The 21,293-nt window shown below is 39.8% G+C and overlaps 7 protein-coding genes across 8 annotated transcripts; 4 read left to right on the top strand and 3 right to left on the bottom strand.

The window, feature by feature from the left end:
* Positions 1 to 379: 379 nt before the first annotated feature.
* Positions 380 to 4,475, top strand: IntS8 (integrator complex subunit 8). The gene is made up of 12 exons (XM_066399182.1): positions 380 to 600; positions 652 to 846; positions 899 to 1,118; positions 1,170 to 1,614; positions 1,667 to 1,897; positions 2,204 to 2,441; positions 2,491 to 2,895; positions 2,953 to 3,198; positions 3,277 to 3,502; positions 3,694 to 3,812; positions 3,871 to 4,077; positions 4,132 to 4,475. Exons 1-12 carry the CDS (start codon positions 483 to 485, stop codon positions 4,374 to 4,376), a joined length of 2,895 nt encoding a protein of 964 aa, XP_066255279.1. The 5' UTR covers positions 380 to 482; the 3' UTR covers positions 4,377 to 4,475.
* Positions 4,476 to 4,706: 231 nt separating this feature from the next.
* Positions 4,707 to 7,811, bottom strand: Sac1 (Sac1 phosphatase). The gene is made up of 7 exons (XM_066399183.1): positions 7,673 to 7,811; positions 7,335 to 7,544; positions 6,871 to 7,275; positions 6,516 to 6,817; positions 6,264 to 6,467; positions 5,590 to 5,829; positions 4,707 to 5,194 (listed from the first exon to the last, which is right to left on the bottom strand). The coding sequence occupies exons 1-7, from the start codon at positions 7,705 to 7,707 to the stop codon at positions 4,839 to 4,841; spliced, it is 1,752 nt and encodes a 583-aa protein (XP_066255280.1). The 5' UTR covers positions 7,708 to 7,811; the 3' UTR covers positions 4,707 to 4,838.
* Positions 7,812 to 9,098: 1,287 nt separating this feature from the next.
* On the bottom strand, positions 9,099 to 11,489 carry LOC136414696 (uncharacterized). Of its 2 annotated transcripts, none has more exons than XM_066398865.1 (8): positions 11,387 to 11,489; positions 10,892 to 11,321; positions 10,626 to 10,841; positions 10,396 to 10,567; positions 10,151 to 10,292; positions 9,776 to 10,105; positions 9,426 to 9,723; positions 9,099 to 9,368 (listed from the first exon to the last, which is right to left on the bottom strand). In XM_066398865.1, exons 2-8 carry the CDS (start codon positions 10,950 to 10,952, stop codon positions 9,148 to 9,150), a joined length of 1,440 nt encoding a protein of 479 aa, XP_066254962.1. In that variant the 5' UTR covers positions 10,953 to 11,321; positions 11,387 to 11,489; the 3' UTR covers positions 9,099 to 9,147. The 2 variants fall into 2 exon arrangements, with proteins under 2 accessions (XP_066254962.1, XP_066254961.1); XM_066398864.1 differs by having other exon boundaries at positions 10,892 to 10,980; positions 11,387 to 11,412.
* A 478-nt stretch (positions 11,490 to 11,967) lies between these two features.
* Positions 11,968 to 14,107, top strand: Atac2 (Ada2a-containing complex component 2). The gene is made up of 9 exons (XM_066398863.1): positions 11,968 to 12,276; positions 12,329 to 12,621; positions 12,678 to 12,874; positions 12,932 to 12,990; positions 13,050 to 13,225; positions 13,276 to 13,411; positions 13,463 to 13,620; positions 13,682 to 13,863; positions 13,914 to 14,107. The coding sequence occupies exons 1-9, from the start codon at positions 12,050 to 12,052 to the stop codon at positions 14,085 to 14,087; spliced, it is 1,602 nt and encodes a 533-aa protein (XP_066254960.1). The 5' UTR covers positions 11,968 to 12,049; the 3' UTR covers positions 14,088 to 14,107.
* MrgBP (MRG/MORF4L binding protein) lies at positions 13,840 to 15,500 on the bottom strand. Its single transcript, XM_066398876.1, has 4 exons — positions 15,268 to 15,500; positions 14,756 to 15,205; positions 14,603 to 14,697; positions 13,840 to 14,075 (listed from the first exon to the last, which is right to left on the bottom strand). The coding sequence occupies exons 1-3, from the start codon at positions 15,338 to 15,340 to the stop codon at positions 14,603 to 14,605; spliced, it is 618 nt and encodes a 205-aa protein (XP_066254973.1). The 5' UTR covers positions 15,341 to 15,500; the 3' UTR covers positions 13,840 to 14,075.
* Positions 15,501 to 16,150: 650 nt separating this feature from the next.
* On the top strand, positions 16,151 to 18,949 carry LOC136414568 (XK-related protein 9-like). Its single transcript, XM_066398674.1, has 8 exons — positions 16,151 to 16,404; positions 16,620 to 16,832; positions 16,891 to 17,105; positions 17,157 to 17,648; positions 17,708 to 18,001; positions 18,058 to 18,159; positions 18,207 to 18,372; positions 18,434 to 18,949. The coding sequence occupies exons 2-8, from the start codon at positions 16,642 to 16,644 to the stop codon at positions 18,783 to 18,785; spliced, it is 1,812 nt and encodes a 603-aa protein (XP_066254771.1). The 5' UTR covers positions 16,151 to 16,404; positions 16,620 to 16,641; the 3' UTR covers positions 18,786 to 18,949.
* Positions 18,950 to 19,023: 74 nt separating this feature from the next.
* LOC136414569 (serine/threonine-protein phosphatase 2A regulatory subunit B'' subunit gamma-like) lies at positions 19,024 to 21,197 on the top strand. Its single transcript, XM_066398675.1, has 5 exons — positions 19,024 to 19,518; positions 19,573 to 19,756; positions 19,812 to 19,966; positions 20,459 to 20,585; positions 20,643 to 21,197. The coding sequence occupies exons 1-5, from the start codon at positions 19,138 to 19,140 to the stop codon at positions 21,149 to 21,151; spliced, it is 1,356 nt and encodes a 451-aa protein (XP_066254772.1). The 5' UTR covers positions 19,024 to 19,137; the 3' UTR covers positions 21,152 to 21,197.
* Positions 21,198 to 21,293: the final 96 nt, after the last annotated feature.

Here is a 21,293-nt window from a genome sequence, read left to right as displayed (position 1 = left end):
GTGATTTCCAGTTCTCAGAGGCGTAAATGCAAGAATAATTCAAAATACTTCCTAGAGGTCAAATGGCGGAAACATAACTTCCGGAGATGTCAAAATGCGGTAGTCAAGTCAAATCTTATATGAATATAAATTTAATTTTGTAGCGTTTTTGGTAGATTAAAAAAAAATGTTTATTATAAATTCTCTTAGGCATTCTCCATATGCATTGAATAATATCGGTCATAATTTTTACGACGTTTTCACGTTTTATTCTTGTTTCCCTTTAAAACGATAGAAAGCGACATTGCCGCATCAAGCAGCCATTTTCTGTTGACAACAATGGACGACAATCTAACCTCAATGAATAAAAATAAGTATCCTCTATTTACATTTATATCTGAGTTTAAAATAAAGATTTTTTCTTTAAAACCCAATTTAAAATGCCCTCAAAATCTCCTTAGAACTGACCCCAAACCTCCGTTCTTGCTTCCATAACACCGGCAATGGACGTCGACCTATTAAAACCGGGCTCAGTGCCTATTTCCCGGGACACTGTCTTGGGCTTTGAATTCCTGTTGGACAAAGACCTGCTCTACACGCACTTACGGAAACCCAATCCAGGTATTTTCCCCCGAACTTGCGTAACCCCTGTGTAAAAAAACATTGTTTCAGATCCTTCACCCACAGATCTTATTACAAAGTTTTATGAGGTGATTGCGGTAACCCTAAAAAACCGTCAGGAACTTGAGCCTGTGGACTGCGCGGGTGATACAGGGTCAAATGAGCTAAAACTCAAGCACCCTGCAAAAAATATAGCAATGAAGATTTTGTCCCTGAAAGTTGCCGCACATTTGAATTGGAATCTTTGTAAGTGAGTTTATATTCTTTTGAGAGGGGATTAAAATTTGTATTAATATAGCCCAGTTGAGGTCTTTGCCGTTTAAAACTCAAATCAACTTGCTCCAAGACTTAATGTACTTTACGAGTGAAGAAAGGGCTATTTTGGATATAACAAATATTGAGCAGATAGATATAAAAAGCGCCAGTTCTCAGTTTCTGTTTGCTCTTTTACTGTTCTATCGCTGGCTTTTAAACACCTCAATGCACCGAATCACTTCAAATTGGCAGCAGAGATATGGGTACTTTTAAATCTTTTAACAAGTGATTGTAAGCTATTCCAAGCTTTTAAGGATAAATGAGATGTCCCCCACAGACGAAAGCATTATTTGTTGCCCAGAAAACATCACAAAAACCATACAATTTTTGACAGATGCTTTGCAATGGGAGGAAGTTCCTGATATGTTGACTTTCGAGTGTTTTCAAATGCCTACAGAAGAGAACGATACGATCGAGTTTCAATGGGCCAAAGCTAACATAATTTCACGTGCAGAGTTTTCCGCGGAGATTTGCTACGATTTGGGGACGTTTTTCTATTATCGGGAAGAGTATGAGGCTGCTAAACTGCACTTTTTCAAGTGCAAAAGCTTCCTTAATTCTATAGTTGAATCTAGTGGGTTTGCCACTATTGATGAGAAGGTTCTTGAGATTTATATGAAGGCTTGTGATCCTGCTGCAGATGTGCACAAAAAGGGATTGCTTGAGCAGCTAAATAGTTCAATTGTCAATCAATTTGTGGTAAGTTTTTTATTTGTTTGAGCGTATGTTTTGAGTAAATATGGAGTTTTAGGGCGTCACCAACGTGTTGCAACAGGATAATTTACAAAAAGATATTCCGCTGGCACACAGAATTAATTTGGAACTGGATATACAGGGGGCGTTGTCTAGTGGGGCTTTCACCGTGGCTCGAGATTTGCTGCTCAAAGTCAAAGCTTTAAATTACGTGCGGTGCGTGCTGGATCGCAAGAGTTTAAACGAGCTCTGCTGGAATATGGAGAAAAATGTGGATTCCTTTCTCTGGGTAAAGTCCATGCATGGTTTGACAACGCAGTGTTGGAATTTCGTTTTTGATTTTAGTGTTAGACAGTCAAAGGAAAGCTAATTTTCGTTAGATATTTGACAGAAAACACGTCATAAATAAGAAACATACACACTCCACAATTTTGTCAACATCAAAGCAAAGTTCAGATTTTCAATAGTTTTCTTTTTATATCCTAAATAGCGCTTGTGCTTTTTGTTTGATAGTCGGCCCTTAATAAACAAAAACAATAGACCATTGTAGCGTTGTCTCTTGTTCCTTATTGATTTATTAAACTGCCTATCATAGGCCGTGCAAGTAAACTGGAAATCGCATTCCGAGGAGGACAAAAAGCTGATTAAAGACCATTTACTGCTGCTGCTCATCAAGGACGAAATCCGGGATTTATTGACGAGAATTAAGGCCTCCGATCTTTCTGGAATATTCAGTAAAGCTGAGTTAATATTAGTAAAAAAGCAGGCTGTAGTCGATGTGCCCGAGCTTCTGCTAAAAAGCGAACCAAGTTTTGGTATTTCAAGCAAGAAAAGTAAGACAAAGAAGTATGATTTAGTAGTCATTGATTGTGGTTTTTTAAGGAAAGCCCAGAGCGGAACTTCGCCGCCTCTCCAAGCAGCTCATCTCCACTTATGATTGGAAGGAAATCAAGGATCTCTTAACGAAAATTGGGATGACTAATTTGGGAGTTGCAATGTGGGACATTAACCCACAGTGGGAGCTACCTATACCCTTAGAGAGTGTGGTCAAAAACCTGCCCAGAGGGCTGTTGCTTGATTTCACCTATGTGCTGCTGGCCAAGTCCAAAGAACAGCTGCAAAGCCGAAACTGGACTTTGGCCATGGAACTGCTTATTGTCCTTGACAAGGAGCTACAAAGCGCAGCTTCAAGTAATACCATGCAGAAACTCACGAAAATGGTCAATTGGGAAGTGTTACTTGTGCAGATCACTCAGATGTTGGAGGAGTGGCCTCAAAGCAGCGTTGGTAAGTTTCTTGAGAAAATAAAACACTGGGATTAATTGAAAATAATGACATTCGAAGATAAGTCGGCTTTGGCAAATGCTTGCGAGGTGTGCCTGCAGGTTAATGACAGTTCGGTATTGCCTCGTCGGGAGATTTTGGAAGCCTGCGCCCTCTGTCTGCTGAATTTGGGGAGATGGGAGTTTCTGGTGGCTTTTGACAAGAGGTGGACCTCATTTGAGGTTATGTCTGCAGTTGCTGCCACCAGTCTCGATATGGTCAAGCACAAGGGAACGAAGAAATTTCCCAAGGAATTGTGGGATATAGGTGAGTTGGCAGCATTGTTGGAATATTAATCAGTGATTGTGATGTTGTTTTGAAAATTGTTTAATTTTTTTCGACTAGTGTTGCCGGCGTTCGCCCCCAACCCTGCTCAATCAAAACGCGGCTCCTACCACGATACCAGTAACCTTAAAACCAATGTCTTAGCCATTGTCATGAAGCTGCGAGATGCGCGCTGCCTCACCGCAGTTATATCGATGTTCACCAAGCTGTACAACGTGTTCCGGGATGAGGCCAACATGGAACTGCAGGTGGAATGTATGAATTTGTGGCCTGCCACTGTTAGCAAGTAAGTATTATGATTTTCAAAAAATAATGCATTACTTGGTGGATGACTACTGTAGTATTAAGGACTGAGAAAGCTGTTTCGAGTGGCGTCAGTGACTCAGCAGCGAATTTTCCTAAATGTCAACAGTAATTTTTACGATTTTAAGGCAAATATTGACACTTCCGCTAATAGCTTTTTTTTTATCATTTTAGCGCCAATTCCTATAACCTTGGGGCGGTATCTGAAATGCTCTCTGAGGTAACCCGATTGGGACTGAAACATTACCCCAGCAACGTTCCTTGGCTGAGGTTGATGGGAGACGTCAATTATTGTTTGTTTTTCTTAAGTTTTATGCCTTGATATTGTTGCCTTCTATATTGCATTTACAGCCAATGGCAACTACAAGATCTCCTTGTCGTTCTACTTGAAAAGTCTGATAATCTGCAACGATTATTTCAACATTCCTATGCGCTATGACGACCACGTCTTCAGACGCATGATCAAATGCTGCCAGGCATTGGGCTGTCACACGCAGGCGGCTGTCCTGTGCCAGTTTCTCGAAGAACCGGACTATTCCCTAGCGTTTCGAATTTTAGGTAATTCTTCCTGAGAGTGTGAAGTAGGTTTTTAACCAATGAATTACCGTGCAGGTGAGCAGAAGTCATGCAACGACGCAGTAGATGCGTATTACCACTGTTTTTGGGACACCAATATCCTGGAGTTTCTCATACACACCCACAACCGAAGAGGGGAGTTTCAAAGACGTAAATGTGCCATTCAGGTGATGGGGATGCTGGAATTGAACTCGAATAACAACGAGGAGATACAGAGGGAGGCGAGCAATTTGAGGAAAAGCGTGTTCCTGAGAGCTTTGTGCAAGCAGTACGTGTTTTAAGTGAGTAAAACTACGATTGTTCAGTTAGTTAATGCAGTTTTCTAAAACGATTGTCGTACGTATTTCTTAAATTATTAGCGCACATGAGTGAGTTGAGCCCTGCCCAAATTTTTGAAAATTTTAGGTACATACATATGGGTGCGTTTTTTTAATAACGTCATTCAGATACGAATTTACATGTAATTGTGTGTCATATCAAGATGCGATTATTTTCAAATTCATATTTTCTTTAATTTTTAAGGCTGGAAAAATACATTTTCTAATGGCATCTTGCGGATTCGAATGTTTCTAACACCAGAAACATATGGGTTTTTATCAATAAAATCACCATTTTTCAGTTAATACTTTCTCTTTTGAAAGCGAATGTTGCATAACAAATATGTCTTAAATAAATCTCCCTCTTCATCCAATAAAAATTGACTATTAAAAACACCGGACCAATGGCAATTAAGTCCCGCCCCCCTACGACGCATAAGCCGTTAACTTTGGTTTGTCGACAAACTCTGTGCCATATTGGAAGATGTAGTAGGCCGTGGCAGCCATCATGCCGCCCCAAAACAGCAGGTATAGTAGACATTCAGTAGAGTACTCTGAAGGAAACAGAGCAGACGCGATAAACATGGCGGTAGCTACCAGTAAAACAGAGGGGAAGGTGACGTAGCGCCAGCCGGGAGGTGGGGCTAGCGGCGATATCGTTTTGCCGTTACCCAGGAACAAATCGATGGAATCTTGTCGGAATCCGTCATTGAAGTTGTTCTTGTAATAACGCATCAGGGAATTGACGGCGTCCTGCAGCACTCCCCCTTTAGTACGCTTGCCTGAAAGGCTCAGTGTTATAAAAAAATCTAAATTTATATGAATATCGGTTTGCCATGAACGCAATTGTTTTTCCTCTGTGTGTGGGCTGTATGCGAGTATGTATGTTCTCTCGTGAGAAGAATCAAAAAACGATCATTGTCGGATTGCTAAATTACTGCAGAAATATGGAATCAAGACGGACAAGTCATACTGAATTTGTCTGGAGATTTTTCACTTCGATCATGAACTTCAATAATGACAGAATGAGTGGAATACCGAACGTGAATGGCTAACATTTGATGATTTTCTAACGTCACTCTCTCTTGTCAAAATCCAAACCTGAAGACAGTGAAAAACATCTGCTTTTCAATGGCGAACTGTGAATTTTTTTGTAAATTGAAATAACCTTATTTACCAGTTCTGGTGAAGTCGGTTTTCAAGGCTCCAGTGCCGGAATATTGAGTGCTGATCAGGTCAGCGTGGTCGGCCCACACGTTTTTGTATAAATTCTCGAATGAAGGCTGAAGCTCCAGACGTTGATCGGGGCGCAAGATACCGAAACGTCCCAGAACAGTCTCGATGTTTTGATGCGCCAACATGCTTTGAACTACGTTGGTGCGATCCAAACAGTCGATGCAATTTGTGCGGAATACACCTTTAAGAGATATTAAAATACAAGGTTACCCTCCAGAAGTTGCGTCTATAAATTATATGTATGTATATATAAAATAATGTACAGAGATCTCTCATTGTCGTTCTTAGCGGAAATATTTTAAATTTAAAATCGACATTGGTGCCATCTCTTATGTGCTCGCGCAAATTTAGCGAAAGCGACCCCAGACGGGATATACTGTCATTAATTCTAAAATCAAATATAGCTGCGTGCTACTTCAAAAAAATAATTTAAAAACTTCTCAAGTTTAAATTGGATTTGTTTTTCGCTAAAAAGCCCTAAGATTTAAAAAACGCTCAAAACAGTTAACTTATATCCTCTAAGAGTCCACAGGAAATCTTTCAGAACAAAACTTAAACATGTGTTCAAACCGTAATTCAACGTATTTCGCCCCTATTCAAAGAGCAAACACTTGCCTTCCTGCAAAGACATCAACGTCCCATCTCTGAGTATCAAAAAGTACCCCATTTCCTCTTGATCCAGAGATACTCGGTCTATCAAAATGGCCAATCGGTGCCACTTCATTTGCCTGCATTCGGCGTGGAAATCGAAGGGTTCATACCTGGCTGAAGGGTGGCCCAAAAGCCCTATAATGTCCTTGAAAGCTTTTTCAAGTCTTCCTACAACAAACACCTTACAAGCTTTCTTAGAGACAACCAAAAAATTACCCTCAGATCCCACTTGATCCACTAAATCAATCATGACTTGTCGTCCGTAAATTAATGCCGTCGCTTCGATGTGCTTGAGGCAGGCGCTCTGGTGCTCCTGCGGGTCTAAGTTTTGGTCTAACGTAATTGGAGGCTTGTAGCGTAAGTCTGGTTTTTGGAACCAGAACAATGGAATGGAGCCTCGTATCTGTACAAAACTAGATCTATCTCCCTCCCCTGATTCAACAATTTGCTCGGTTTCTACAAAGTTGGCTACATTTCCATCACGGTCTATTCCTCTGCGGAACCATCTCGTGCCCGCCCTTAAAAAATTGATTCTTCAGAAAACCCTATTTGGTTTAATATACAGCCTTACCGCAAGACACTTCGGCGCGATATTAAGGCCCACATAAAATTCCTCCCATTCACAACACATTGATTTATAGACACGAATCCTAACATTAAGGGTAAGGCAAATCTCCGGAAATTCGGGTCTTGGAATTGCTCTAATAAATGCCGATTCCAGACGAATCGAGAATCAGCCCTTTCCAGCAAGCTTTGCTGCCAGAAGTCGGGGCTAATGTCGTGTAACCGTTGGATTGAATGTGTTATGTCATAGCTGTAACTGAAATAGAAACTTGGGGTGGCCAAAGTGTGTTCCACCATGCTCAAATAGGCATTATTATCCACCAATTTCTCATTGTTCAAGTGCAGTAAGCTTCGAGAGTAAGGCACCAACTCGGCTTTTACTAATTTCCATATTGGGTGGCCTGCTATGTATCTTTAAGATGATTGATTAATAGAGGGGGCTACAGGAATTTCTTTAAGGAGAAGTAGTACCCTACTAAATCTCGTTGGGTGAGGAGAACAAGGTAGCGCCCTGCTAGTAGGTTGATTGAACCTAAAAGACCACAGAAGTCTTTGCGAGAATGAGCTGGTGGGATTTGACCAGAGTTTCTCTCAAGAGTAACCACTTCCGAGGCTCTATCAATGACCAGCAACTCATCACTTGATTTGGGCTCCAAATAGAACTTTTCTGCTGTTATGTATCTGTAAGGTTTTGTGACCTTTGAACTGATTAGTTTGGGGTAGATTAAAGACTGAATAAATAATCCAGGGGGTTGCGCGAAATACGTTTTCAAATATGGGGAATGTCAAGCGATTTCAAAGGTACTTACAGAGTGACATCATTGTAGACGTCGGACACAGACATTGTTACGGAAATTAATAGTGTAACTAACAAAATTATACTAAAAAACACGGCTTGTTCGACATTGTAACTAGTTCGAAACCGATTAATTAATCTATTTTGAAGGTTATTTGTTTATATGTCAAGAACAGATGGTTTAGAAATTCAACCTTATGATAATTGTTTGACGTTTATATATTCTGATAAGTGACAGAGTGGTTAGAAGATATCAATGTTGTAGATTTTGTAAATAACGTAGGGTTTTTTTGTTTTTTACAGAGCGAGATATAGAGCCTCACTAACAGATGGAACCTTGGCAGTTGGCCTGAATAGCTGCAACCCAACATACACCATTAAAGTTTAATGGCGGGATTTTTTATTTTATTTACTTATTATAAAATTAATTAATATATAAAAATAAAGCGTTTTATATTATTAATGGATGATTGGACATGTCATCTAACCAATAAATTCTTTTTGCATGCCAAGTTTTTTATTTTTTGGGTATGGAGTTTTTTCCCGTCATTTCGTATTCACATTTGAAAATTATTATCGACTATTATATACAGTTCAGAAAAAGAAATTCTAATTAACGAAACTCTTTAGTAGTACGAAAACTATAAATTTATGAAAAGTGCACAAATTTGATAATCGAAAAACGAGTAGGGTACATCCAACAATTTCACCCAAGGAAAAAATAATATGGGATTATCAGGAGCTAAATATACCTCCTTGCACTTCTACGTTCCTGATATCAAATGTTAAATGTCGTGTGTGAATGCACCAAATCGGTTTGTCGAAGGCCGATTCGAGAATTATCATCTATCCCATTGACTAAATACGAAGATAGTCCTGGAAGTACCCGATTTGAGAGGATCCGCCTTTGGGAGCTGACACAATCCTTATATGGGAAATTACAAGTTTAATCTATTTTTATTTTATAGAAAAACCTGACATTGTAAAAATGTAAACTTAATATGACTATAGCGTTTACACCGGAAACTGACCTTTATTTTACTTTTTTTCTAAATGAAACATAGCAGTTCTTTTTAGTTTCGAAAAAAAAATGTTAAACCACTTTACACTGCGTGGGTAAAAGATACATGAGCGTACCTTTACACCATCAAGTTGCTTAATGTTTATTTCGATTGCTTGTTTCTTTTTTTAGCATTAGTCAAAAACATAATAGAACAAAATTATGTTACTCGAACAATTTAATTAACAATAAGTGTCCAAAATGTTGATTGTTTAGTTAGATGCAAGGCAGATTATTTTATTTTTTTCGTTATCAACAACACATTTTTCTCTAACTGCAGAATTGGTGAATGTGCCAAACTGTTCCAGATTTTGAACCAAACATCTTATTACACTTCACCATAAATTTCACTTTCATAATAAAAAAAATACGAATTCTCCTTAAAAAAAATTCACGTTGAATATTTATTGCGTTATTTCACTAACAAATTAAAGGGCAAGCTCGGCTCTCAAATACATGGCAGACGAATCTTTGCTGTCTAGTCCCACTCTTCGTGCGTGCTTAAATAGTTGATTAGCAATCGACGATAGGGGCAGAGTCACATGATACTTGTTCGAAATCATCAGAATTTGTTCCAGATCCTGCTGCAAAGCTTGAATGGTCTCCTGTGTGTTGTTGAAATGTTTTTTTCTTATATTATCACAAACTCCTGAAAGAACACGTAAAATATAGCTAAATACTCAACGAAGGAATACTCAAAACATACTTCTGAGATAGACGCTACACAAAGGAGACATTTCAAAGATATCCAATAGAACATTGAGATCAATGACCTCATTGGCTAGGGCCAAAACCTCAACAAAACCAGAGAGAAGGAGCGCTTTTATCATTTGGAATGTTTCGTGGATCTTCACAGCAGCTCCTACACCCCCCACAAAATAGGTGGCTTTACCCAGTGCCCATAGACAAGACATGTATTCGCTTAACACCTTGGATTTATCCTTTGAGACTCCAATTAAAGTCACCATCTCCCGCTCTTCAGCCTCCTTCCGCGTGCCTTGCACCTGCCACCACCACATAATAGAATTGTTAGTTACATCACATTAAAGCACTCACCATTGCTTCCATGTATGTTGCTCCCTTGGTCATAAACCAGTTGTCTAGATCATAGGACATTTCATGATCTATTGTAGTCATTTCAATATAGATCTTGCCAAAGAATAGACAGTCCTGAGGGTTACCATTATTGAGGCTCGAAAGAACTCTGCGGACCTCCTCCCTACTTGATAACATACTGAATATTATAGCAGAGTTCTTGACTACATCCCGGGGGTCATTGAAAGTTACACATTCAAAGCCCACATGCTTTGCATACTGTTTCAGATCCAAGCATAAAGCCTCACTGGTGCTCCACACAATCACATTGTGACCATAATCTATCAAATTCTAAAAACAACATGGGAACAGTGCAATTTATGGACCTAAAAGTACCTTTGTAACTGCTTCTGCATATAAATTACAAGCAAACACTCCAACATTCTTTTTGGTTATGATAATTTGCTCCCCAGGAGTGGAAGTAATCTCCTCTGAACTCTGTGGGAGAAGTCCATCAAAGTCTTCAGAATAAACCGACCTAAAGAACAAATTGGAAATTTGTATTATTAAGATATTCTTTTACATTCAAAAAGGTTGACCTAGATCTCAAACCTGGCGATCTGTTTCTCAAATATACAAACCTGGATCTAGATTGGACACTTCCTTCATTGCTTATTGCCCTTCTCTTTCTTATTTTGCGCCGAATACTGCTTGATGTCTCAGGGGGGTCAGGTCTGGTAGACCTGTTAGCCTTCTCTTTAGTGCCAAATTGAACAATGGCCATTTGAAAAAGTGGATTCTGCATTAAATGCTCTGGAAATTATACCATCAATTTTATCTCCCTATCACCCCCACAGAGTATTAAAAATACTTCGATTCAATTTGAGCTCCTTGTGAGCATCTTGCACATTCTGTGAGCATCTACGGGTATACTTCTTAATGTTGCTAGCATAAGGTTTAATGTACTTTTCCTTAACCCAGGCATAGTTGTGAGAGCCAAAGAAATAAATCCAGTAAGCGCTGTCGTCGGTAGGCGGAGGTGCTTTTTGGTCGTGAGGCATTATTATAGCTGGCCAATGGGGGTACCCTAACAGCAAATAATAGTAAGCCATTGATGTAATTTGAAGTGGGAATTACCTGCAACTTTAGCCCAAACAAACTCATGTATGTGATAACAGGATTTTCTGCGCAATTCCATTGGGTCTTCCACGGGGATCTTGCGTGTTCTATGAATTGATCAAAGAGGTTATTCAGACCATTTTTGGCAATACACAATATGATCCTGATATTGAGGAATAAGCAATAATCAAGTAACAAAACAATGTTTAAATAACTGAGGCTTTAAAATGCTAAATTCTTGATTAAAATCTTCTTCAGTTCTTCTGTGCTTCTTCAAGTCTACCAAGGAAAGTTTGTTGACTGATGAGCATGTTTGCTGATGAGCTTCATTAAATGACATGATTGGGTAGTTTTAAATAGGCAAATAATGATTAATGTAACATTAAATTCAGGCAATTACATGGGAAACTTGCATCCAAAGACACCAAATAGTCAAAAGACAAAGCCTCTGGAATTTGAAACTGTGGTTACTCCCGCAATTACCAACAAATATCTCTATCTACTAATAAATACCTTCGAGACATGTAGAAGGGTCATAAATAGACCAAAAAACACTTTCAAAAACCGGCTAAAAAGTGCATTTAGGGCGATAAAAAATATTAAAAACTTTAAATACAAACGTTAAAAATTGAACTGGAAAAAAGTTTAACCTAAAATTTCCTATCATTTGTCACTGAGAGGTATATTCAATTAGTCAGTACCCCGGTGTAATAAGAGTCAAAATAGGGGAGAATGTAATAGCACTTTCTACATGAATATTATGTCGAGAATGAAGAAACATTTTTGAAATTATTGAAACCTGCTCTTTGGCGTTCAACATTAACGACGTAGAATATGAAAACTATCATATTTTGAAGTCCCAAATGTTATTAAATTACATTTTTAAGCGACTCGAATAACAAATTTTGCATTTGTGTTGTTGTAAATAACTCTAAAAATTTATTAATTAGATTTTATTTTGTGTAAAAATTAATCAACTTGGATTATACATTGCCCAAATTGCGCCGACAAATCTCACGACAAAATGACGTTAAACATTCTCTCGTAATCAGTACTAAACATAACCTAAGAAAATCTTGTTTAAATTCAAAAAGTTCCAAAAAAGTACAAATTGGTATTTGACCAATTTTCGCCCAATTTAAAAAGGTCTACCCACAAAAACTATCCACGATTTTAATGGAGGAACTGTTACTGGTCAAAGCATGCAAATACTGCCAGGAGGAGCTCGTTCCCTGCCTCAACGAAGGTCTCACCTGCACTATATGCCAGCGGAGCTCCCACGTGAAGTGCCTTAAACGGGGCTCCGTCCCGGGAGGCCTTGCAGGAGATCTCTTCTTTATCTACACCTGCCAAGAATGCTCTGCTACCGGCATGGAAAATTTTGTTAGACAGAACCTTTCATGGTAAGACACACAACAAGAACCCTCCAAACATCTTATTAACTTTGTATTCCAGGCTGCAAGCACTAGTGCTGGTGCTCTATCACATGCAAAATAAAAGCGGAGGCCTGGCCCGGAATGGGTTCTTCCATTGGCGCCACCACATAGTTAATTTCATAGATTGCAACTGGGATATTTTGTTCCCAAATGAGAAACAACGCAGAAAGAAATGGGTGGGGACCGTTTCGGGTAGGCTAAGTCACTATAGTGGCTATTTGTTTGTCTCAGGCAGTAAGACATCATTCAACAAACCTGCCTGGTGGACTTTGATGTACCCAAAAGTCACTCCTTTTGTAATTTCCAATGTTTGTTAGTAGAACTAGTCATGAGTGTGAGGAGGCTTTTGGTGATTTAGAGGCTTTCAGATCATGCCTTGGGAATGGAGAAGCAGAGAGCAAAGATGAAAAATGAGAAAAGAACATTGAATGACCAGGAACAATTTAAGGAACTTTTGGGGCAGTATTTACAAGATGAAACCTTGATACAGACAGTGGATTTGATCAATAATACTAATATTCAATTTGAGAATGTAGCTGTGGCAGAGACCAATTTAGAGCGGAAGGTGTGTATTTTGAAATTAAATTTTGAATATTTCTGAATCAGTATTTTATTTTCACAGAAATCTAAAGCTTCAAAACGAAAAAACGCGACTGTGCCCTTAAATGAGACCTCAAAAAAGTAAGTAGCACAACCCAAACAAAAAAAATTAAAAAATCTCTTAAATTCAATCACTATAGATTAATAAAAATTGTGGCTCAAAACATGCCCCCACCCATAAAGCTGGAGCCTTCAGCAATCTCCATTACCACAACAGATGATTCTTTACAGCTTCATAAAGAACCAGCTCCCAAGAGTGTGCATTTCAATCAAAACCTGCTAGACCCTATGTGCCATTATAATACATCTTTGAACAGTAAGTTTAAGATGAGTTTTTACAAATTGTAAAAGGGGTTTTCACACAAGGTATCTCTCGCCTAAAAATGCTGAAACTGGCCACAAAACTCACAGGAGGCATTAGGAAAGAGATGATTCTATCACCATATAGTGGCATTTATTTAAAGCCCTATGTAAGGCAAGACACGCAAACCTTCCCCCATTGGTATGTTCCATGTGACATTTTAAATTTTTGGCAAAACATGATCAATTTAAGGCTAAAAATGATGGCGGAACTGCAGTTGGCCACTAACAAATCTCAAACAGATTATGTGCTCCCTCCAAGGAGTTCTATTGACTACACCTATGTGCAACCCGAGCACATTCCTGCAATTAACAGTCTCTGCAACCAGTTCTTTTGGCCTGGAATTGACTGTATATATATATATATCTACCTCACTTACTTTACACACTTATTATATGTCCAAATCTGTAGTGACAGAGTCTTTGCAATACCCTGACTACAGCTGTGTCGCCATGTATAAGAGACTGGTAGTGGGGTTTGCCTTTATAGTCCCCAATGTGCAATACACAGAAAACTACATTTCCTTTGTACTTACTCGGCCTGGGTGGAGGAACTCAGGAATGGGCAAATTCATGATATATCATTTAATCCAGGTAACCTCACAAACTTTTTAATATTTTGGAGTTCATAAAGGAGGTTTTAGACTAGCCTAGGAAAGGATATAACACTCCATGTGGCTATAGACAATCCGGCCCTGTTCCTTTACCAGAAGTTTGGCTTCAAGGTGGAGAATGTAGTCTTAGATTTTTATGATAAATATTTCAGGGATGATATTAAGGGCTCCAAACATGCTTTTTTTTGCCGCCTTGAGCGATAGAGCAGAAATTGATAGTTTCAATAAAAGTCGCATCATAACGAGTTTCTCTTCCATACTTCATAACCTGTCAATACTGTTTATATAATTGCCAGTTTAAAGTTGTGTCAACCCTAATCACTGCAGGTTTAAATCTTGTGCTGGAAGCAGTCTGAAACAGTTCAGGAGAGGACAATTTCCTTTTAAATTTTTTCAATACTTATAGGGACTAATTATTCCAATTACTTATATTTTTAATCCCTATGGGCTTAAAGCTTTTGAGAAAATGTTACTTAAATTCTTTATTATAACTGGATAGTGCTTCTGAAGCTTTAGGTGATCTTGTCAAATTCAAAGGGAAGAGTCATAAAATTGTATGATCATATTAGTTTAATTTTATATACAAGAAATGTGACGAAATGTGACTGACTACCCTGCTTGTCTTAGGCACTATAATGTGAAACTAACTTAGAATACTTGCTCGATTCTACGAGCTTTAAATTTTGGACTATGTTCTTGGAAAATTACAATTTACTTACTTATACAACCCGCCTCCGTTTACCAGGAGAAGGGGTCACAGTCACAGGACTTGATTTTCCACTTGAACTTGAGTCATCATTGGGCTTTAAACTACCTGTGAGGCACAAAAAACGCAGTTACACACGATTTAATTTCATAAAAACTTCATCAACCTCTAGTGCGTTTTGCAGGTTTTGGAGTCTCTCTGCCCTTTTCCTCTTTGGAGATGGCAGTACTGTTCCTCCCTTTTCCACCCTTAGGTCTCTCTCCCTCTTTCTTGCCCTCCTTCTTGGTACTTGCCTTTCCAATACCGTCCTTATTATCCCATCTTGGTGTGCTCTCTTTACCTCCTTTAGGCAAAGATTTATCATCCCATTTTACTTCCTTTCCTCCTTGTTTCTTGTCTTCATCCTCCTTCTTGTTCAATAATTCTCCAAACTCTTCAGAGGGTAATGAGAACTCCTTGACCACATTCGGAAATGGTATTGACTCATTATCATCAAGGACCTCTAGATTATACATGGTTTGCAGGTGGGCCCATATTTTTTCGGGGTTTACGTCCTTGCGCAGGTTCTCCGCCAATTTATCACAAATAAGAGCCATTTGGAAGTATTTATTTACCCCTGTTTAGGGGGAAAAATGAGGTTAGGGCCATCGCCGGATGTTGGGAGGAACTGGGGCTTACCCACGGGTTTGTGGCCCACCATGGCGTCTAGCAGTTGGCCTTCATTCACGACGTTCCATTCTATGTCTTCCATATGGGGGTTTTATGGTAAAAATAATTAATTTGTTGTAGAAAAGACTGATTTGTAAACAGTTGGCGCCATATTGATTGGGAAGGAAAAACAATCGATTAACCAGCAAATTACATTAAATTGAAACGGTTATGGTTTGTGGCAATCTGTATAGATGGCATCGACCGAAATGAAGGTATGCCTGGTGGCCTATACTGAAAACAACAAATTATCAGTAATGACAAATTAAGAAAAAAATTATGAACTGCCAGATAAATGAATACGAAGAATACGCATACATACATTTTATTAAAGTCTTTATGGTTAAAATTGTTAATGTTTTTTTCCGAATTTGATGAAGAATAATTATGAATAATGTGGATCTATAAGATGAATAAAAAATATTGCTAATCTTTAAAATTCCCAATATAAGATTTGGACATTATTATTCCCGTTAGTCCCTTTTTTGAGTCCAAATTTGATCTTTAAAGTGTTAAAATATGAATAAATTACAAACCTTTTAATTTGCCGGTAGTGTATAGCTGGTTGTCTCCAAGGATTCGCTAAGTGGAACAGTGTTGTCAGAATATCCAAAATTTCCCTAGCATTAAGAAATTCCATAAGAATTATTGCCATTTTTCAAAGGCTTTGTGTCTTAATTTACAATGAAAAAAACATACGATACCGCTCAGTGAAACCATCTCCCTTTAAAAGCCAGAATTTATTATAAATAATTTTCCAATTTTATGCGAACTGTCTCAAATTAAAATTCCCCTACAAAATCCGGCATCCCCGTTAACGGATTTGCCCATTTGACGAAATTCTGACAACTTTGACAGTTGCAACATTCCATAGTATTCAAGCAGTTGTGGGTTTTAGCAAATATTTAGGTGAAATTCCCGGATTTCGGCCTCTATTCTCCCACGTGAGCCCCCCAATGCTAGTAGCCCAAGTGCGCCTCGAGCCCAAAACGACGAGCGTGCGCCCCTAAAAGGCAGGCACGCCCCCTCGGAGATGAACAAGTCGCGAATAAAAATGAAAGGAGGTTAGGAATGCGGGCAGTCGCCCAGCAAAGTACTGCTCCGCAAGTAGGTAAACTACGTAAATTCGCTTTGGAATGCGTCTGAATAGCCCCCCGGGGAGCACACACACAGACACACATTCAATGGCTATGGAATTTCAACTATTTACAGTAAATTTTTTATTTATGTGTATGTGTCTTTGTTCTGATACATTCATGGTTTTGAATCAAAACAACTCTTCAAATTCTTTAATATTATGACAACAAAATTGTGTATTTTAGTATGCAATGATTACCGAGAGTCATGGCAGAGTTCTTGCCGCTATGCGACCTGCTCTTTAATGTAGTATCGCTAGCTGCCTACTTCTGCGACTTTGTCTTCGACTTGCTTGTTGTTTATGCCCTATATGAGCGAGGCCAGACAGTCCTGTTCACACAGTGCCTTGTTGTTATTTTGGTCAACATGCTAGTTTGTCAGATATTATCTTTGAAATGGTAACAAATAATTAAGGCCCAATCAGTTTATAACATAATTTTTTATCATGATTATTAGGTACTTCACAGAAAAACCTGTAGACTTAAGACAGATAATGGTGTTTCTCTTGCACTGTGTGCAAATGGGCATACTCTGGCGCTATGCACGTCTCTTAGTGCCTGTGCACTTGGCCACAGTCAAACAAGAGGTGAGAGATTTGTGCATTTTGCGACTAGTGCACGGCTTCCTGCAGGCAGCCCCAATGTTACTTTTACAGCTCAGTTTATTGGCTGGTAAATACTCCATATTTGACTAAGTAACTGAGATTGAATCAGCAGTTTTAGATCCAGGAAGCAGCGACGTTCCTCAAGACTTGGTTACAGTCTCAGCCTCCTTATCACTGTTCTCAGTGTGCTGGGCTTTGGCCTCTTTTAGCAAGCATGTACAAAGTGTGGATAGACTAGTGTTAACTTGGTTAGGGGTAGTATCGCAGCTGCTTTGGAGGGCTGGGACAATAACTTCGAGAGTAATATCTCTATCGGCTTATGCAGCCACTTATCACTCCTGGATTTTCCTTGTTTTGGCCCTCCATTGGGCATGCATGTTCCTTTGGCTGCTCAGTCCACGAAGTCCTTTTCACGGGCAAAGGGGACGCCGCCTATGGCTATGTGCTCTTGTTGCTGCCATCTACGTTCTGGCTTATATTAATCTGCAGGGCAAACCTCATGGCCGCACAATGGCCATATTTTATGTGGTAATGTTGCTTGAGAACTCTCTCTTAGTTGTGGCATGGCTTGCGTCAACGTGGACCTTCCGACCGGAGAAATGGGAGTTGGGTGTGTGCTTTCATATGCAGCATTAGAAGCGAAGGAATCTTATAGTATTTTTTTTTTAGTACCAATATTGACAGTGTCATTATTCCTCTTGGGACTTCTGTTTATGCTGCTATATTACCGATACTTCCACGTGCGCCGGCTCATAGAGAAGCCAGCGGCTCCATCAGCAACCGCTGGAGGCGTGTTTAACTGCCGTTTTGGTGGTTGTGGGGGCCCCAATTCCAATTCCGGCCTATATAGAAAAAAAAAGAAGCCCACTACTTTTGTGCCCCCTCCCAGCAATGGGAGCGCTTCAGGACCCGTTTCAGTACCCTTCTGGAGGCGTCCTCTCCCTTCCAGCAGCGAAAATGAAGGTTGTTTTCATGAATGAGCTCAATGAAAAATAGTAAATTTTTATATTATTATAAAGGAAGTAGTGTGGGTTCCCGAGTGAATATACACCAAAAGCTGCAAGAAAAGAAACAAAAGCAATTGGCAGAGTTGAAGGTCATTGAAGAGGAAATAAAGCAAGGTAAGGCTTTGCTTGGAAAGGTAAACTAAATTAATTCGGGCCTTTAGGTAAGCTCGTAGGACCTGAGAGTGCAGATTTCGATGACCGACAACCAATTCCGAGAGTCAAAAAGCATGTGGAGCCCCAATTGCTGAGTCTTGCTTCACTGAACAACCTTGCCAGTTATGGAGTGAACTTAAACCGAAGACCTCCACCCAGAGCTCCTCGTAACAGGTCTTAAAGCCCTCTTAAAATTCTTAAAAACCTTCTCAAACTCTCATATTGTCTGGTACAGAACTCCCGAGTTGCTCCTTACCCCCCGCTACCTATACTGCGACTGCCTGGGTAATAGCGCACCTTTCAACCCTCCCAACCAGGCCGAATCTACCGAGATGGTAAACGGTAACAACGCAGCCGCAGGTTCCGATCTGGAGAGTCAAGTATCTCTGCCTCGGTCTTATACCCTCCCTCGGGAATTTAAGTATTATAGGAGACAAAGAATGGGACGTCCCATTCAGCCAGTAACATCCACCAACAGCAGTGATGGAGATGTGGACAGTGCCGACGACGAGTCTGATAGCAATCCGCCGCCGCCGGCGTTAGTGCGACCGTTGAGGAGGCCCTACAGACACGAAACGCAGCTGTGACTGCTGTGGACAGTTCCTGTGCTTCGATGCCATTTCAAATGTATATTTTGTAAAGAAGTTTTATATTTTTGTAATTTTCTAGTTTTTGTAATTTTTTAAAATAATTTATTACATTGTAAATCTCCAATTTTTTTATAATATAAGTTTTAACTGATTTTTCTTAATTTGTTTTTATCTCTTCCGTTAAGATGGCGCTTATCGTTTCGAACGTGTTTTCTGCAATTCAAAATCGTTTACCTTCACTTCTCGAAACACAGATGACGCCAACCACTAATCCGTCAATTTTTTCATTTTGACACTGATTTGTTATTGTTTACATTTTCCTTTTAACGGTTCCAATTTTTCGGTTTTCATGGACCTCAAAACGCTATTCAAACGTAAAATCAAGCGAAAGCTTCAAGACGAGTCCAACCTACATCCCCTTTCTGAAGTTCAAGTTCCACTAGGGCGAATAGCAAAGTCCCCGCAACAAATTGAAGATGCGGAGTTTCAGAGGCTACTTCGAGAGCGGGGCAAAATGGCCTCTTTAACTAAAACTATTCCCAAGTTTTTCAACAAACTTCCTGGCGATAGTGAGCCCCTGCGACAAAAGCTGCGAGAAGAAAGCAGGTCTAATTTACTCAAGCGGCGAAGCCAGCAATTGCTCGATACAAATGAACTCAATGAACTGTGGATCTTATTGAATAAAAACGAGTCTTCAGAGACTCAGTTAATTAACTACGGGGACTTCCAGGTAAGTCAGACATATGATTAATTTAAGCACCAAGAGAATTAAGAAACATAACAGAAAGTAGCTCAACAAGCAGGGAACAAAGTCAAGCCCTACTTTAAGCCCAGTTTGTTTGCCAAACTGCAGCAAGGTGACCCCCAAGGGAGAATCTCTATCATCTCATTGTTTAACTATCTTATGCGGAAAATGTGGCTGGACCAAACCCGAGTGGGGCTATCAGTTTATGACAGTACTGGTCAAGGTACTATTACTCTTATGTTCCTCATTGTGGTCCTCAAGATAGCTGTTTTTTAAAGGATATTTAACTGAGACTGAAATAGAGAATTATATCACTGAATTGCTGCCTACATTGTGCCAATTGGACGGCCTGGAAAAATCATTTCATAACTTCTATTTATGTACTGCAGTGAGGAAGTTTTTGTTCTTTTTGGATGGGGCAAGAGCCAACAGGGTAAGATTGTTTTGGGGGCTTTCTGTTTGTTGCATACAACGTCACATTGCCACCAAGGGACATATGGCAACAGTGTAGGGATTTGGTCAGTGGCGGAGACGATGTATTTGTTTGTTGGGCGCAAACAAAAAGATTCTCACGTATTCTTCCGAAGCACCCGCTACCACTAAAATCAAGGACCAGGAGGATTTTAAAATTATATAGTTGCATATTGGAAAATTAGAAAATTCAGTTTAAATAATTTCAAATTTATAAATTTCAACACGTGCCCTTATGGAATTAGAGTGACAAAAATCGCAACTGGAGGACAATTCTTCTATGCCTAATTTTAATTTAAGCAATATCTGACCTCCCAAATTCAAGTGTCCACTCAAACGTCAGCAGCGACGAGTCAGAAAAAAAAAATGAGAAATGTGGCATTTCCAAAAAAAAAGAAAATTGAGCGTCCGCTGGTGGTTACGTGACTCCACAGAACAAAAATGCAAATTCCAGGTTCGCATTTTGGACATTCTGGCCTGTTCCTTCCTGGATGATTTGCTCGAGCTGCGCGACGAAAACCTGAGCAAAGAACTACAGGAACAAAACTGGTTCAGCGTTCCATCAACTCTGCGCATCTATGGTGAGCACCCGTAGACGCCGAATAAATTACGATTTATGCAATTACCTTTGTCTCCAGGCCACTACTTGAATTTGGATAGAGACCATAATGGGATGTTGAGCAGGGCCGAACTGGCGAGTTACGGCTCGGGAACCCTCACCAAACCCTTTCTGGACCGGGTATTTCAGACGTGCCTCACCTACGGAGGGGAAATGGATTATAAGACTTATTTGGACTTGGTGCTAGCATTGGAGAACAGAGCTGAGCCTCAGGCCTTGACGTTTTTATTCAAGATTCTCGATATCAAGGGTTGTGGTTACCTGGATGCATTCACGCTCAACTATTTCTTTAGAGCGATCCAGGATCAGATGAAGGCCCATGGGACCGAGGAACCGGTTTCGTTCAGCGACGTTAAGGACGAGCTGTTTGATATGGTCAGACCTAAAAACCCCGAGTCGATCACATTAGCCGATTTACTCTCGTGCGGGCAGGGGGACACTTTCGTCAGCATCCTCATAGATTTCCATGGGTTTTGGGCCTATGAGCACCGAGAGGCCATCTCCTCAGAGCCTCAAGAGGGCCTCTAGTTGATTGTTTTATATGAATGAATAATAAAGACTGATCATGAATTTTCCCGTTTGATTTTGATATTTGCGCCCGCATTCTACGGCTTTGAGCCATCGAGGGGTCAATGAACGGTCGTCGCTCCGCGTCTTGTCTCTTCGTTGC

This window comes from Euwallacea similis, chromosome 18 (assembly GCF_039881205.1).
Source record: "Euwallacea similis isolate ESF13 chromosome 18, ESF131.1, whole genome shotgun sequence".
In the NCBI taxonomy this organism is placed as follows: domain Eukaryota; kingdom Metazoa; phylum Arthropoda; class Insecta; order Coleoptera; family Curculionidae; genus Euwallacea; species Euwallacea similis.
Note: the sequence above shows the minus strand (reverse complement) of the source record. Positions and strands in the feature narration are given on the sequence as shown.